This window comes from Littorina saxatilis, linkage group LG7 (genome assembly GCF_037325665.1).
Source record: "Littorina saxatilis isolate snail1 linkage group LG7, US_GU_Lsax_2.0, whole genome shotgun sequence".
NCBI classification, from domain to species: Eukaryota; Metazoa; Mollusca; class Gastropoda; order Littorinimorpha; family Littorinidae; genus Littorina; species Littorina saxatilis.
The window spans coordinates 10,204,909-10,219,908 of record NC_090251.1 but is presented as its reverse complement, the minus strand read 5'-3'; the positions used below and the strand labels follow the sequence as shown (position 1 = coordinate 10,219,908).

Here is a 15,000-nt window from a genome sequence, read left to right as displayed (position 1 = left end):
GTGCTTCCCTGGCCATCCATGTCGCCAGACATGAACCCGATAGAACACCTCTGGGATGAATTGGACAGACGTGTGCGCAGGCGAGAAGAAGCGCCGGCAAATCACCGCGATCTATTGCAGGCACTTCAGGAGGAGTGGGACACCATCCCACAGCAAGATATCCGGCATCTGATCCAGTCCATGCCCAGAAGGTGCCGGGCAGTTGTTCGCGCGATTTCATTTCTCATTTCAATTACTTTACTTTACTATCCCATTGCTTGGCAATTCGGGTTGCTGCCTCCCAGCGGAAAGCCAGCAAGCTAGCAAGCTACCCAGGTGTGTGCATGTTTGGGAGAAATCAGCCACCTGCACTTGTGGCAGAATGCCCGAGGTATTTTACGTGCCACTGCGGTGGCACGGGAGTGGGACATGGATACCGCCTCTGAGTCAGCAAATAAAGTAGACCCGTGACGGTCCTGGCCTTGATTCGAACCCGTAACCCTAGGATCGCTTGTTCAGTGCTGTCCCAACTGAGTTACCCGGCCCCCTGTGTAAACTATCATCAGTACTTTACCCATTGGCTTTGTCGTGGAAGAAGACGTTGCCCGTGGTATCTGCGTCCAGCTGGTCAAGACTGTCCGCCCAGGTGGCGTTGTCTCGGATGACCACTGGGTAGTCCATCATGATGCCAAAGCTGTCCACGTCCATCGGCTGGCAGATACCCACGCGTACCACGTCTTGTCTTCAAAATACAGTACAAAATAGATATTGAGTATTAAAGACAGATGATACCGATACATGCACAGCCTGACGGTGATTTTACGAATCATTTTCTACTGGTGATATGTTGAAGTTACGGAGACAAACTTCGTTTGGGCGACAAAGTGACACCATTTTTACTGGACGCTATTTTTGATATCATGACGTCTTTTCGAACTTTTTTTGGCTTTTGACGTCAAAGATTTCACTTCGAAAGAGTGTATCAGTCGTGCATGGCCCAACGAAGTTGACAAAATACAACGCCCTTACGCACTCTCCTCCATTTCCTCTCCCCCTCCCTCCTCTCTCCCCCTCCTCTCCCCCTCACTCCTCTCTCCCCCTCCTCTCCCCATACCTCCTCTCTCTTCCCTCCTCTCCCCCTCCCTCCTCTCTCCCCCTCCTCTCCCCCTCCCTCCTCTCTCCCCTCCTCTCCCCCTCCCTCCTCTCTCCCCCTCCTCTCCCCATCACTCCTCTCTCCCCCTCCTCTCCCCATACCTCCTCTCTCTTCCCTCCTCTCCCCCTCCCTCCTCTCTCCCCCTCCTCTCCCCATCCCTCCTCTCTCCCCCTCTTCCCTCTTTGTTATCCTCCTTCTACGCATATTTGGCACAATTGTTTCGCCATACTCACCTCTCCACGCCATAACCGAAGAGTTTGTAGTCCGACGGAAAGCCGGCCTTGGGGTGGGTGTCGTTGAAATCAATGACGTAAGACCGGTGAGTCCGCAGCAAATACTCGTTCCGGATTTCACCTGAAAAGTTCAAGATTACAGAAGTGAAAGGATCTTTTAGCAAAACAAAATCACGTGATAGCCGAGTATAAAAAAAAAATTACAGGGTCGCCCAACATACCAGGAAAGACAAAAATTACAGAAATTCTAGGATTGCAAAAAATTATAGAAGCTACGGGATCGCACAACATCAGAGAATCCCCCCCCACACACACACACAATACACACGCAGACACACTCACAAACATACATACATACATACATACATACACACACACACACACACACATACATACACACACACACACACACACACACACACACACACACACACGAACACCCGGGGCGGATCCAGGGGGGTTTCCGGGGTTTCCAGAACCCGCCCCCCCCCCCCCCTAGCCTAAAAATGAAAAAATTAGAAACATTGAAAATAAAGAAAAACTGATGGCTCAGATTGCACCAGATTGCTCCATTCTCCATGATTTGTATCCCCCCTAGAACCCGGCTTTTGTCTTCTAAGTGACAGTTTCAGAAGGTAGTTGGGAAATTTGCTGGCTCAGGTTGCACCAACCGGATGAGTCGATTTTTCTTGTTTTTTTCCAAGTCGACTTCCTAAATGTACTTTTTGGAAGGTGTATTAGGGGAAGTTTCTTGGCTCCGATTGCACCAGATTGCTTCATTTTCCATGTTATTATCACCCTTTTGCGGGAAGGGGTGGGGGGTGGGGGGGGGGGGGGGGGGGGGGCATGCCCGCTTCGCGCCCTCAATTAAACGCTTCGCGTCGTCGAATTGCCCCTAAAAGAAATCTGGAAACCCCCCCCTTAAAAATGATGTGATCCGCCCCTGAACACCCACACACACACACAGACAGACAGACAGACAGACAGACAGACAGACAGACAGACAGACACACACACACACACACACACACACACACACCGTACCCATGATAGAGAAGGGCTCGGTGTAGGGCTTGTCATCTCGCCGAATGATCAAAGGGTAGTTACTCGCAATGTCTTTTCCGAGGTTTCCTCCCTTGCCGAGCAGCTCCAACTGCAAACAAGCACATCACACCGTATACCGTGGTTGAACTAGGCAAATCTGTCCGAAGCGGTTGCACCCTTATTTTTCTGTCCGAAGGGAGACACGCGACGTAAGTTTCTGCACAAAATCACCTGTAATTCCTCACAAATGACATATCACAAAACTACCGTTTGTACTTTGGCCTAAGGTGTCATAGCATCATATCATCGATTTGTTTCATTGCTTCAATGTGTTTGTGAACGTTGGCCTTCAAGTATTTACACATTTCAAGCGCATTATGTGCACATTTTGACTTTCCGCAGTTACTAGGGAAATTTAAGCACATGAGAAAGGCTACACACGATTGTAATGTGATCTAGCTATGGTCATTTCTTGACATCTGAGTCAGATGGTATGATTTAAAGTGGTGCAGGAGCGTCATATTTCATGAATCTGTGAAGACATTCAAAGATTTGTCGGTTGCGCATCTCCGAAGTCTCTCTGTTCTTCTGGTTGCACACCCCGAAGCAATCGGTTGCACACCGCCGAAGATATTTCAAAGAAATAAACAGGAATCTATTTGTGTCCGCCTCTGGGTATGTTCCAAATTGGTATGGAAAATCATATAATTATCTGCTTGTCTGTGCCGATTTGGTGTAAACAATATATTATATATCTCTCTCTATCACTCTCTATCTCTCTCTCTCTCTGTCTCTGTCTCTCTCTCTCATCTCTCTCTGTCTCTGTCTCTCTCTCTGTCTCTCTCTCTCTCTCTACAGGAGTCTTATATGGCTAAGAGCAAAAAGTCGTTTATTAGGCTTGACCAAACACGATTCTGAAGGAAAGAGTGTTAGTGTGTTTAGAAATGACACTTTGTTCGTAATCATTACTGTATAATTCTATTTTTAAAAATCGGGGAAAAATCGCGTCAGCGTTTTTCCCTTCAGGATTCTATTTCAAGAGGTGAAATAGACCAACTTTTGCTCTTAGGTGCATAGCAAATTAATAGCGGTTGGCTGTCCAGACGGCCAAACGATCAGGGCAGGCTCAGGTATATTGACGTTTTTCTAACAATAAGTTATGAAGCTAAATCTGTTAAAAGAAAACCACACAAGCAGGTTATCCTTAAACATCCTGTTTGGTCAAGCCCCAAAACACACGTTTTCCTCTAAGACGCATAACAAATTGTCCACGGTTAACCGTAGCAAGTTTTGTTGCATTTTGTGGTTGTATGACAATTGCTCACAGGACAAATGCTCACACGGAAAAATGCACACACACACACACACACACACACACACACACTCACTCACACATACACACACACACACACACACACACACACACACACACACACACACACACACACACACACACACGCACGCGTACACACAACATTGCACTGAATTCATGTGCATGCCTTGTCAGATGCGAAAATGTCACTTTGGAGCATGAAAATCACACACACACACAAATAAAAAAAATCCTCCGGGCGGCCCCCAAAATTGGGGCGGGCGCTGACGATCAACATTATTAATTTTGTTTAGCATAATGTAGGCAAAATACTAAGGAAATGCTTCGGCGGTGCGCAACCGAAACAAAGCTAAAACTTCGGAGATGCGCAACCAGCCACTTCGGAGATGCGCAACCGACAAATCTTTGAATGACTTCACAGATTCATGAAATATGACGCTCCTGCACCACTTTAAATCATATCATCTGACCCAGATGTCAAGAAATGACCATAGATCACATTACAATCGCGCGTAGCCTTTCTCATGTGCTTGAATTTCCCTAGTAACTGCGGGAAGTCAAAATTTGCACATAATGCGCTTGAAATGTGTAAATACTTGAAGGCCAACGTTCACAAATACATTGAAGCAATGAAACAAATCGATGATATGATGCTATGACACCTTGGGCCAAAGTACAAACGGTAGTTTTGTGATGATATGTCATTTGTGAGGAATTACAGGTGATTTTGTGCAGAAACGTACGTCGCGTGTCTCCCTTCGGACAGTAAAGTAAGGGTGCAACCGCTTCGGACAGATTTGCCTAGTGCAACCACGGTATACGGTGTGACATGATTCACAGTAAATTGTGTTGGTTGTTGTTGTTGTTGTTGTTGTTGTTGTTACTGCTGCTGCTGTTGTTGTTGCTATTGTTGTTGTTGTCATTATTGTTGCTGCTGTTGTTGTTATTTTTGTTGTCGTTGTTGTTGTTGTTGTTGATGTTGTTGTTGTTGCTGCTGCTGCTGTTGTTGCTGTTTTGCTTTATAACGTGCATTCAACCAAAGTCCATGCGGGACAGATGCCAGTTTCTTTTCTTTTTCAGTTCACACCGCAGTCACCGTGTTTGAAATTATTTACCTTTAGGTCTATCACTGTAAAATGAAGAAGGTGCTGAACAGCTCACGTTTTCCCACTCTCGTTGCTTCAAATTTTGTCAAAGGTCTTGATTTACAAAAAAAGAAGTTTAAAATGTATTGTTGTCGGGGGAGGGGGAGCATAAATGATATTTGTATTTTTAACCAACTTGTCACAGATAGAGACAGTCAGTTTTCCCGTTCGTTCGAGGTGAACGATGACTGTCGAGATCTGTGTCAAATGTCATATTTTGATCCAAACTACGAATACAGTGCATAGGTCCATATTACTTGGAACTGCTTTTATTTTTTTACGACTGAACGCACACATGTCAAGGAACACAACACAACACAACACAACACAACACAACACAACACACAACATAACACAACACAACACAACACAACACAACACAACACAACACATCACACCACACAACAACACGACACGACACGACACGACACGACACGACACAACACAATACAATACCTTGACATATCTATATACGGATACACAAGCAGGTCGCCCCAGTCATAATGCTCCAGACACTCTGGCCCCTTATAGAGCGGGATGTCGTTGACCACAACACAACACAACACAACACAACACAACACAACACACCACACCACAACACACCACAACACACCACAACACAGCACAGCACAGCACAGCACAGTACAGCACAGCACAGCACAGCACAGCACAAAACTGTAAAAACAAAACACCAAGTTACATTAAACAGTCTCCCTTGCCATATACCTTGACATATCTATATGGACAGACGAGCAGGTCGCCCCAGTCGTGACGCTCCAGACACTCCGGCCCCTTGTAGAGCGGGATGTCGTTGACCACAGACGCGTTGACCGTGCCCGTCAGCTTGCCGTCTTTGTCAAAGAAGTACTGCATCCTGTTGCCGTCCTTCCACGCCCAGCCGCCTGTGTTGTCTGCTCCGTGGAACACCCAGTGCTTTCCGTCATCCTGAACAAAAACAGTCACATTGTGGAGGGAGTGAGAATAAGAGGGAGGGCGGAGAGAGTCTTTGACATCTTCAAAAAGTTAGCATATTCACAAAATTACAGAAAACTAGCGACGACAAGACAATTGAAATGGACCAAGCAGAGAGAGAGAGAGAGAGAGAGAGAGAGAGAGAGAGAGAGAGAGAGAGAGAACTCAGAACTCAGAACTCAGAAATTTTATTGTAAACCACACTGTTGTGTTTGTACAAGGGGGGAGTAGAGTTTCCATTCAATGTATACTCTCTCACAAACAAGTAAGAACAAGTGCATAATACAGTGCTAAGGGTTGGAACATAGCGATCGAAAATCATTTACACACATTCATTTTAGCCTAGCAGTTGCTGTCGATGCCTGAATGCATAAAATGTATACCGGGAGAGTGCCCACAACCTACTTTTGTTTTGGGTTAGTAGTATCTGCATTGACGAGTTTTCTAGTTGACCGATTTCAAAGACATTTCCTAGGTAAGTTTCTCTTATATCAGAGTATACTGGACACTTAAAAAGAAAGTGGTGCTCGTTTTCGTGAGGGTATCTGCAAAGTGGGCAAACATGGGAACCGTTTGCAGAATATCTCTGTTTGTTGCACATCAGGGGTGAAACCCCAAGTCTGAGTTTTGTGAACACTTTTTGGATATATGGATTGTCTATTTGGTCAAGGTACTTTTCTCTTCCAAAGTCAGGTTTAAACAATTTGTATGTGTCATACCTCTCACTGTCTTCTAGCTTACTATGCCAGTTCTGGGTAAAGCAGTCTTTTAGGCGTTGTTGAAAAGCCTTGATAAAGTGTTTTTCGTTGCCGACATAGCCGTACGTCCACACATGTCCAAACCCATTTTCACATAGGAGGTTTCTGACCCTAGCGGACCAATTGTCTGTCCCTCTGTCTGCCATGTTCCTCATCATCACATGGGCCATTTTTACATATCTTGTGTTGGGGAGGCGATTTAGCCGCAACCAATATTTAACGCATCTGGTAGCAGCGAGGACTGATAGGGGAAATCTACCGAGTTCTCCGTATACCATGCAGTTGGGACTTTGGGGGGAAACACCTATTATCCGTTTGCATGCGAACATGTGTACCTTTTCAATGTTAGAGCAATCAAAACAACCCCACATTTCTGAACCGTATAGCAATATGGGGGTAATCTGTGTATCAAAGAGTGTGAAAAAAAGGTTTAGATCATAACATCCAATATTCCACAAAACTCTAAAAATGTCGATAACACCACGCTTAGCTCGTACAATAGAGTCTTCAAAGCATCGTTGGATGGAAACTTTGGTGGTCAAGGTTAAGCCGAGATATTTATACGAGTTGGTAACGTACATGTTGTCGTGACCAAATGTCCAGGCTTCGTTTTTCCCCAAGTATCCACCGTTGCGAAATACCAACACTTTTGTTTTTTCTTTGTTTACCTTTAAACCTAATCTGTTGGCAACTTCATGCAATATATTTAACTGGTTTTGTAGTCCCACCGGTGTCACTGAAAGCAATGCTATGTCGTCAGCAAACATCATGATAAATAGTTCAATTTCACCCGGAAGAAGTTGAATTCCATGCCTCCCTTTTAGAATCATTTCAGACGCAAGTTCGTTAATCAAAAAAGAGAACAGGATTGGGCTTGCCAAGCATCCTTGTTTGAGACCTTGCATACACTCAAAAAAGGCCGTGTAGTCAGAGTTACACCGAACACAAGATAATACGTTTGAGTACATTGCTCTGAGTGTTTGAAGCATTTTGCCCCCAATGCCGATCTTGAGCAGTACATTCCATAGTACATCTCTTTTGACAGTGTCGAACGCCTTTTGGAAGTCCACAAAGGCCACATACAGTTTCTTGTGTTGTTTAAGTTGCTTGCTTACAGCTGCATATAACGTGAAAATATGGTCCACTGTCGTATACCCTTTTCTGAATCCAGCTTGGGACTCAGACATGACATTGTTCATTTCAGCCCACTTAGTCAATCTATTGTTAATGATGGCAGTATACAGTTTACTGACACAGCTTAGCAGCGACACGCCCCTGTAATTGTCAGGGTTCTCATCGTTGCCTTTTTTAAAGATTGGGTGAATAATGGCTTTGGCCCACTCAGCTGGGTATGTTCCTGTGTGGAACAGTTTGTTAAAAAGCTCTACCAGGTAAGTAGTAACATCATCACCTGCGATGCGAAGCAACTCGTTTGGGATTTCATCTATACCTGTTGCTTTGCCTTTTTTCAGCCCTCTAATGGCTTCTCTTACCTCTCCTTCAGATATATCTTTATTTAGCTCGTCCATGTCGAGGTCCGGGACCTCTTCCGCGGATAACTCGGTTTGCTGAACTGGAGTCGTTCCAGCAGCTAAATTATTAAACACGCCGTTAAAATGGTTAAACCAGTCATCTTTACTAATGCTAGGCGAGCTTCTTCCCTTTCTCTTGAATTTTCTAATTTCCCTCCAAAAGCTTTGGGGGTCATGAATGCTGGCAAGTAAAAGTGACACTTTGTTCTGTTTAAATGTAATCTTTTTATTTTTCAGCAGCTGGTTGTACTTCTTCCTTTCATCTAAATATACCGTTTTACACCGCTCTGCTTCTTTTTCACATTCTTTAAAACTGATTGTATCTGTTCTCTTCTCCATGTCAAGAGCTGTCTTGTTTTTCTTGTACCTTCGAAGAGCTTTTCGTGTCAACTTTTTTTGCTGTTGACATTCAAAGTCAAACCATTTGTTTTTCTCACCGACCGAAACAGAACCATTCTTAACAGTAATTTCCATTGGCTTAGTTACCTCCTTAAGGGCACGGTTGAACAACTTTACTGATCCATCAATATCCCCACTTATCATCTGCCCCGCCTCTTCGAGTTTACCAGCGAATGATTCCGAGTCAATAAGCTCTCTTACCTCATGTTCTTTATGTGTATCCCATGACATCTTAACTCGTACCCCTTTCTTTGTTTCGTTTTCTGTTTGCCCTGTGTTCTTGTTAGTGGGGCCTGTAAGTGTTAAGCATAGCGGCATATGGGGGGATTCAATTCTCTCTTCGACGGTCAAGCCCAGGCAGAGGGATGATAACTCTTCTGAGATGATAAAGTAGTCGTTTACACTATTTCCATGTCTGGATATGTATGTAAAATGCTTAGACGAAGAGGGCGTGCAAAAACCATTTAGCAGACACAGACCAAAACTAGAACATAACGACAAGAGTTCCCAGCCAAACGTGTTAATTGTCCGATCCTCTGACAATCGAGAAGGGCTATACAGAACTTGATGGTTGCACGGGTCGTCTAGCTGATTTTCTGAGTCAGCAATAGCTTGCAAGGACCCAGTTCTTGCGTTCATGTCCCCACATAGGATGATGTAAACTTCTCCGTACCTTTCTAACATGTCTAACATACATAGTTCAGTTTGTTCAATGTGACATTTGGCCTGGGAGGTATCATAGTACGGTGAAGTTCGGGGAGGGATATACGCAGCTAGGTATATAACATCTTTGTCCAGATTCCACAGTGTCTTCAGAGTGAGAGAGAGAGTGAGATTGAGAGAGAGAGAGAGAGAGAGAGAGAGAGAGAGAGAGAGAGAAGAAGAAGAGAGAGAGAGAGAGAGAGAGAGAGAGAGAGAGAGAGAGAGAGAGAGAGAGAGAGAGAGAGAGAGAGAGAGAGAGAGAACTTTGAACTTTATTTATTTATCGAGAGTAACAGAATAAGCAAAGTATACATGCTTTTTTTCATCCGGCCCTCGCCCATTGAGGGTAACTCGATTGATAACAAGAAAACATAGAAATTAAGTTAATTACAATTCAATTTATATAATTAACATGTCAACAAATTAAAAAGGCATTTCAAAATGCATTATGAATATCAAACAATGATGTAATAATTAGTTATCACATAATTATTTATTTGTTTCCAGGAGAAACAGCATGTACAGTTCCTTGAAGGAAGTTTCACTGAATTGCATTTTAATCAAATCAGGAATGGAGTTCCACAATAAGGCGCCAGAATAAGAAAGACTTGATTTGTAAAGGTCAATTCTAGTGAGAGGAGAGAGAGAGACAGAGAGAGAGACAGAGAGAGAGAGAGAGAGAGAGAGAGAGACAGAGACAGAGACAGAGAGAGACAGTGAGAGACAGAGAGAGACAGAGAGATGGAAATAGAGAGATGGAGATAGAGAGAGACAGAGAGAGAGAGAGAGATAGAGAGAGAGACAGAGACAGAGAGAGAGACAGAGAGAGAGAGAGAGAGAGAGAGCGACAGAGAGAGAAAGAGAGAGACTGAGAGAGAGAGATGGAGAGAAAGAGAGAGAGATATGTGTATGTCTAGTATTATGGAGTTTTGACAAAATAATCACTTTCGCTCTCAAACCTCATCTTTAGCTTCTAATTTCCTCATTATTATTATTATTTCATTTTGTCCTGATCATTTTCGTCATCTTAGGGTATGTGAATGCACGCTCAGAGTTCGATAACATTTGCAATCTCCCATACCTGTTAAGCCGCCGTTCCATCAACAACGACACACTCACGTTGTCACAGTAGCCAAAGAGGTTGTTCTCCACATAGGATGACGTCATAGAGGGGTAGTTGGTGTTCCGCTTGAAGCTGATGGCCCCGGCGTAACGTGTCAACAGCTCATCGTCATCACATTCTGTGGATGACTCGTCATCCAGGCACCATGACTTGGTCTCGTACTTGTCGAAGAAGCAGTTCTTGATGATGACAGGACCTTGGTACAGGCCAATGGCTGTCAGGCTGTCAGTTCTGTTGGTAGAAAAGATGACAAAACTACGCGGGACCATACTCCCGGCACCACGACTTGGAGTCGTACTTGCCAAAGAAGCAGTTCTTGATGATGGTAGGACCTTGGTTCCAAATCAAGAATTAAAAAACCCAAAAAGGTTAAATTATTGGAGCGTTTGTTCGTTCATGGGCTGAAACTCCCACGGCTTTTACGTGTATGACCGTTTTTACCCCACCATTTAGGCAGCCATACGCCGCTTTCGGAGGAAGCATGCTGGGTATTTTCGTGTTTCTATAACCCACCGAACTCTGACATGGATTACAGGATTACAGGATCTTTTTCGTGCGCACTTGGTCTTGTGCTTGCGTGTACACACGGGGGTGTTCGGACACCGAGGAGAGTCTGCACACAAAGTTGACTCTGAGAAATAAATCTCTCGCCGAACGTGGGGACGAACTCACGCTGACAGCGGCCAACTGGATACAAATCCAGCGCGCTACTGACTGAGCTACATCCCCGCCCATTGGAGCGTTTAATTTAGAACAAAACAAAGCATTCACATTACCTCGACGTTCTTGGGAATGTTTTGCTTTGTCCTGAATGAGACCTTCCAATGATACAAATAAGAAATGTCATAGAAACTTACGGCTGTCCGGGAAACGACTGGTCGAAGTAGTACAGCACTTTGTGACTCTGTTTTTTGGGAGGAGCCACTGATCTCTTCACCCCCATCCCCTTGTTCTCAGTCTCCCCGATGAAGATGCTCTTGTACACTTCCGTTCCGGAGTTGAACAGAGTGGTCCCCCCTGAGAATCCTTCAGGTGAGTCGGCAATTCTGCAAAATACAATTGAACAAAGTCGTTGTTTTCAGCAGAGAAATCACTACCTTGCTACCATAAGAATACCTATTTCTATATCCTGTGCAAGCATCTTCTATTGTGAAAGAACTTTTAATATGATTACTGTTACAAATGTATCGCAACAAACATATCTGCCATGTCTGTTATCGTATACTGCTTGGATAATTATGTCACGTCCCCCCCCCACCTCCCGGCAAATAATGAGATATTAACACCACAGTACACATATCGACACTATATAAAATATATATTGATTCCGTTGCTAACCGTCTTGAACGTTACCAAAGATCAGTACAGACTCGTCGCGATATAACCTTCGTGGTTGAAAACGACGTTAAACACCAAATAAAGAAAGAAAGATCAGTACAGACTTCCCCCTGGACAGATCCCCCAAATTTGACTTCTTTCTTTGCAGATTAGCAATATTTGACTCAAATAGTTTATGTTTATCTTTGACGTCCCTCAACCTATGCTGTCATGCAGGACCGATCCAAGTATGTTTCTTTGCTTCAAATTAAGTTTTCGTGGTGTTTTTATATTTGTGACCCTCCACCACACAATGAGTCGCATGTCATCTTTGCGTGATTTTCATATTTTTACATTTTCTTAACGAGATTTTTATGTTCTATCCAGTGGTGAAAACCGTTTTAGAAAAGAGCGAAAACTGTTCGAGTTATAAGCCTGTGACTAAGGTGACCGTCACACTGTTACCAGACACTCCCCGGACTTATATTAAGCCCAGCGCAGAACCGCGCGAGGTGACACGCGACTCATTCCGTGGTGGAGGGTCACATTTACAGGTCTTTCACACTAACATGTTTCTTCTTCTTCTTCTTCTTCTTCTTCTTCTTCTTCTGCGTTCGTGGGCTGAAACTCCCGCGTACACTCGTGGTTTTGCACGAGTGGAATTTTACGTGTATGACCGTTTTTACCCCGGCATTTAGGCAGCCATACGCCGCTTTCGGGGGAAGCATGCTGGATATTTTCGTGTTTCTATAACCCACCGAATTCTGACATGGATTACAGGATCTTTTCCGTGCGCACTTGGTCTTGTGCTTGCGTGTACACACGAAGGGGGGTAAGCCACTAGCAGGTCTGCACATAAGTTGACCTGGGAGATCGGAATTAAAAAGTTATAAAACGCTCACGCTTTCTCATGAAGGAGTGTGCTATTACTACTCACGCAGAATAGGAGATCTTGATATTTCCTCCCTTGATCCACAGGTTGTCGTTGCCATTCTTGTAGTACGTGCCACTGTTTTATATATGAAAATACAAATGATGAAATTGTGCATTTTTTAAACATGAAAGTGCGATGAACTGGACTGTGATTGGGATATTAAAACCCCCGTTGAATGTGTCTATTGAACATAGAGAATACTACATGGCTTGCTGTGTCGTACCAGTTGTTTTTTTTAAAATATTGAACTGGGAGCGAAAGCGAGCTGTTCACTATTTGAAAAAGCAACTAGTGTAAATCTGGTACGACACAGCAAGCCATGTAGTATTCTGTTTATCCTACATACTGTACTTACGTGTATTTTACTGAAAATGGCCCGCAGTCGAGGCAGCTAAATTGAAGACGCTTGTTTTGGAACCTCGATCTCTTCCAAAGCCTCATGCAATCTATTACGTCAAACCAAAGAAACGTTACTCTGAAAGTGTGGCGTGACGTGTTAGTTCTAAAAAAATATCGAGGGTAATTAGCGAGCGCAATTTTTTTTTTATATCTATAATGGGGTTTGTCTCGGTGACTTTGGCATCATAAGCAGTGGAAAAACAGGTCCCTACCAGACTTGCTTGACATGACCTCATTTACATGATATACACACGTGTGATTTGAACGATTATTATCTCACGAGTGTCTCTCTCACGTATGTAGGATAAATAATATGTTTAACGGACACATTTTACGGGAATTTTATCAGCATCAGCACTTACAGACCATTCCATCGCACTTTCATTTTTGGGACATTATGAAATTTGCAATGTATTATTTTGTTTATGCTTGGAGAATAAAAAACACAATTGCATGCAACTGTTTTGAGGCGTAAAATGCATCCCTCCGACTGAAAGCTTTCGTCCTTTTTTCAAAGTCATGAACATTCAAATCTGGACCTATAGTGTATGAGAAGGTGGTAGGAGGAGGGGGGGGGGGGGGCTTCGAAAATGAGACAGGGGTACATTGATGGGGTCCAGGGTCAATGCCCTGGTCGGGAGTGCTTGCTTGAGGGATTTGCACCCCCACCCCCCCCCTCACACCCCCCCCCAGAATCTGTTGACATTAGCCTGTGAAAGGGGTATTATAGGTCTGTCTTTGCACATTCAAATGGACCTACTCTCAAATGCCCCACCTCTTTTTCTGATAACAACAAAACAAAACAGTTACAGCAGTGAAGGCAATGTGACAAATACCAACATAGATAGTTTTTGCTTGTTTGTTTGGTTTGTTGTTCATTAACCTATCTATCCACACAATCCCATGACTTTTTACCGATAGCAACGAACTGGTTTAAAATCCAGCGGGCTACTGACTGTGCCACGGACCCGCCCGTTCTTCAATCAACATTCGCCCTCCCCCCCTAAGCTCCACTCTCCACAACCACTACTTACTAGCTCATGTCCGTCCCGACAGCTGTGACACGCTTACGAGGGTCGTACTCGTTTAGTTCTCCGTCTGTAAAACTCCGTTCTCTGGAACCGTTCCCTTGTTCCCCATGCCTCTGTGTGTGTGTGTGTGTGGGTGTGTGTGTGTGTGTGCGTGCGTGCGTGCGTGCGTGTGTGCGTGCGTGTGTGTGCGTGCGTGCGTGCGTGTGTGCGTGCGTGTGTGTGAGTGTGGGTGTGTGGGTGTGTGTGCGGGTGTGGGTGTGTGTGTGTGGGTCTGTGCGAGGGTCTGTGCGTGTGTGTATGTGTGTGTGTGTTTGTGCGGGCGTGCGTACGTGCGTGCGTGTGTGTGTGTGTGTGTGTGTGTGTGTGTGTGCGTGTATGTGTGTACGTACGTACGTGCGTGCGTGTGTACGTACGTACGTACGTGCGTGAGTGCGTGTGTTTTTGTGTGTGCGTGTGCGCGCGCGAGTTCCCCCCCCCCTACTTACTAGCTCATGTCCGTCCAGACAGCTGAACCACGCTTATGAGGGTCATACTCGTTCTCCGTCTGGATGACCCCGTTCTCTGGAACCTTCCCCTTGTTCTCCATGCCCGTCCCTGTCGAGATCTTGCCGTCCACGAACACACCACTCTGAAACAAAACACGATGTAATTGACGATGTTCAGAATACAGAATACAGAATATTTCATTGCCCAAGGTTGGGAATTTGTTTTGACAATTGCGGTTTGCGAAACATTCACTCTGGACAGCCAAGCACAACCAAAATACGCATAATATATAAAACCAATTCCAAGTCTTCTTCAGGGTGATTGGAAAAAGAAATGACCTAAGAAATGCACCATTATTAAAGATGAATTTCGGGAGATAACTCTTATCAAGATTTTAAGTGTTGCGGAAGAGTTACTTTCCATGTCGTTTCCTTGGCAACACTGAGGCAAACTACACGTG

General features: G+C 44.4%; 1 protein-coding gene across 2 annotated transcripts in view; it reads right to left on the bottom strand.

Moving 5' to 3' along the window:
* The window catches only part of LOC138970651 (cell surface hyaluronidase CEMIP2-like), a 51,076-nt gene that overhangs the window by 11,516 nt on the left and 24,560 nt on the right, over positions 1-15,000 (bottom strand). For both annotated transcript variants that reach the window (XM_070343116.1, XM_070343115.1), the window contains exons 16-23: positions 14,540-14,682; positions 12,628-12,699; positions 11,231-11,419; positions 10,370-10,604; positions 5,614-5,832; positions 2,410-2,518; positions 1,366-1,486; positions 554-721 (exon numbers count right to left, since the gene is read on the bottom strand). In XM_070343116.1, the coding sequence (XP_070199217.1) occupies positions 554-721; positions 1,366-1,486; positions 2,410-2,518; positions 5,614-5,832; positions 10,370-10,604; positions 11,231-11,419; positions 12,628-12,699; positions 14,540-14,682 (1,256 nt within the window). The remainder of the gene's footprint in view (positions 1-553; positions 722-1,365; positions 1,487-2,409; positions 2,519-5,613; positions 5,833-10,369; positions 10,605-11,230; positions 11,420-12,627; positions 12,700-14,539; positions 14,683-15,000) is intronic.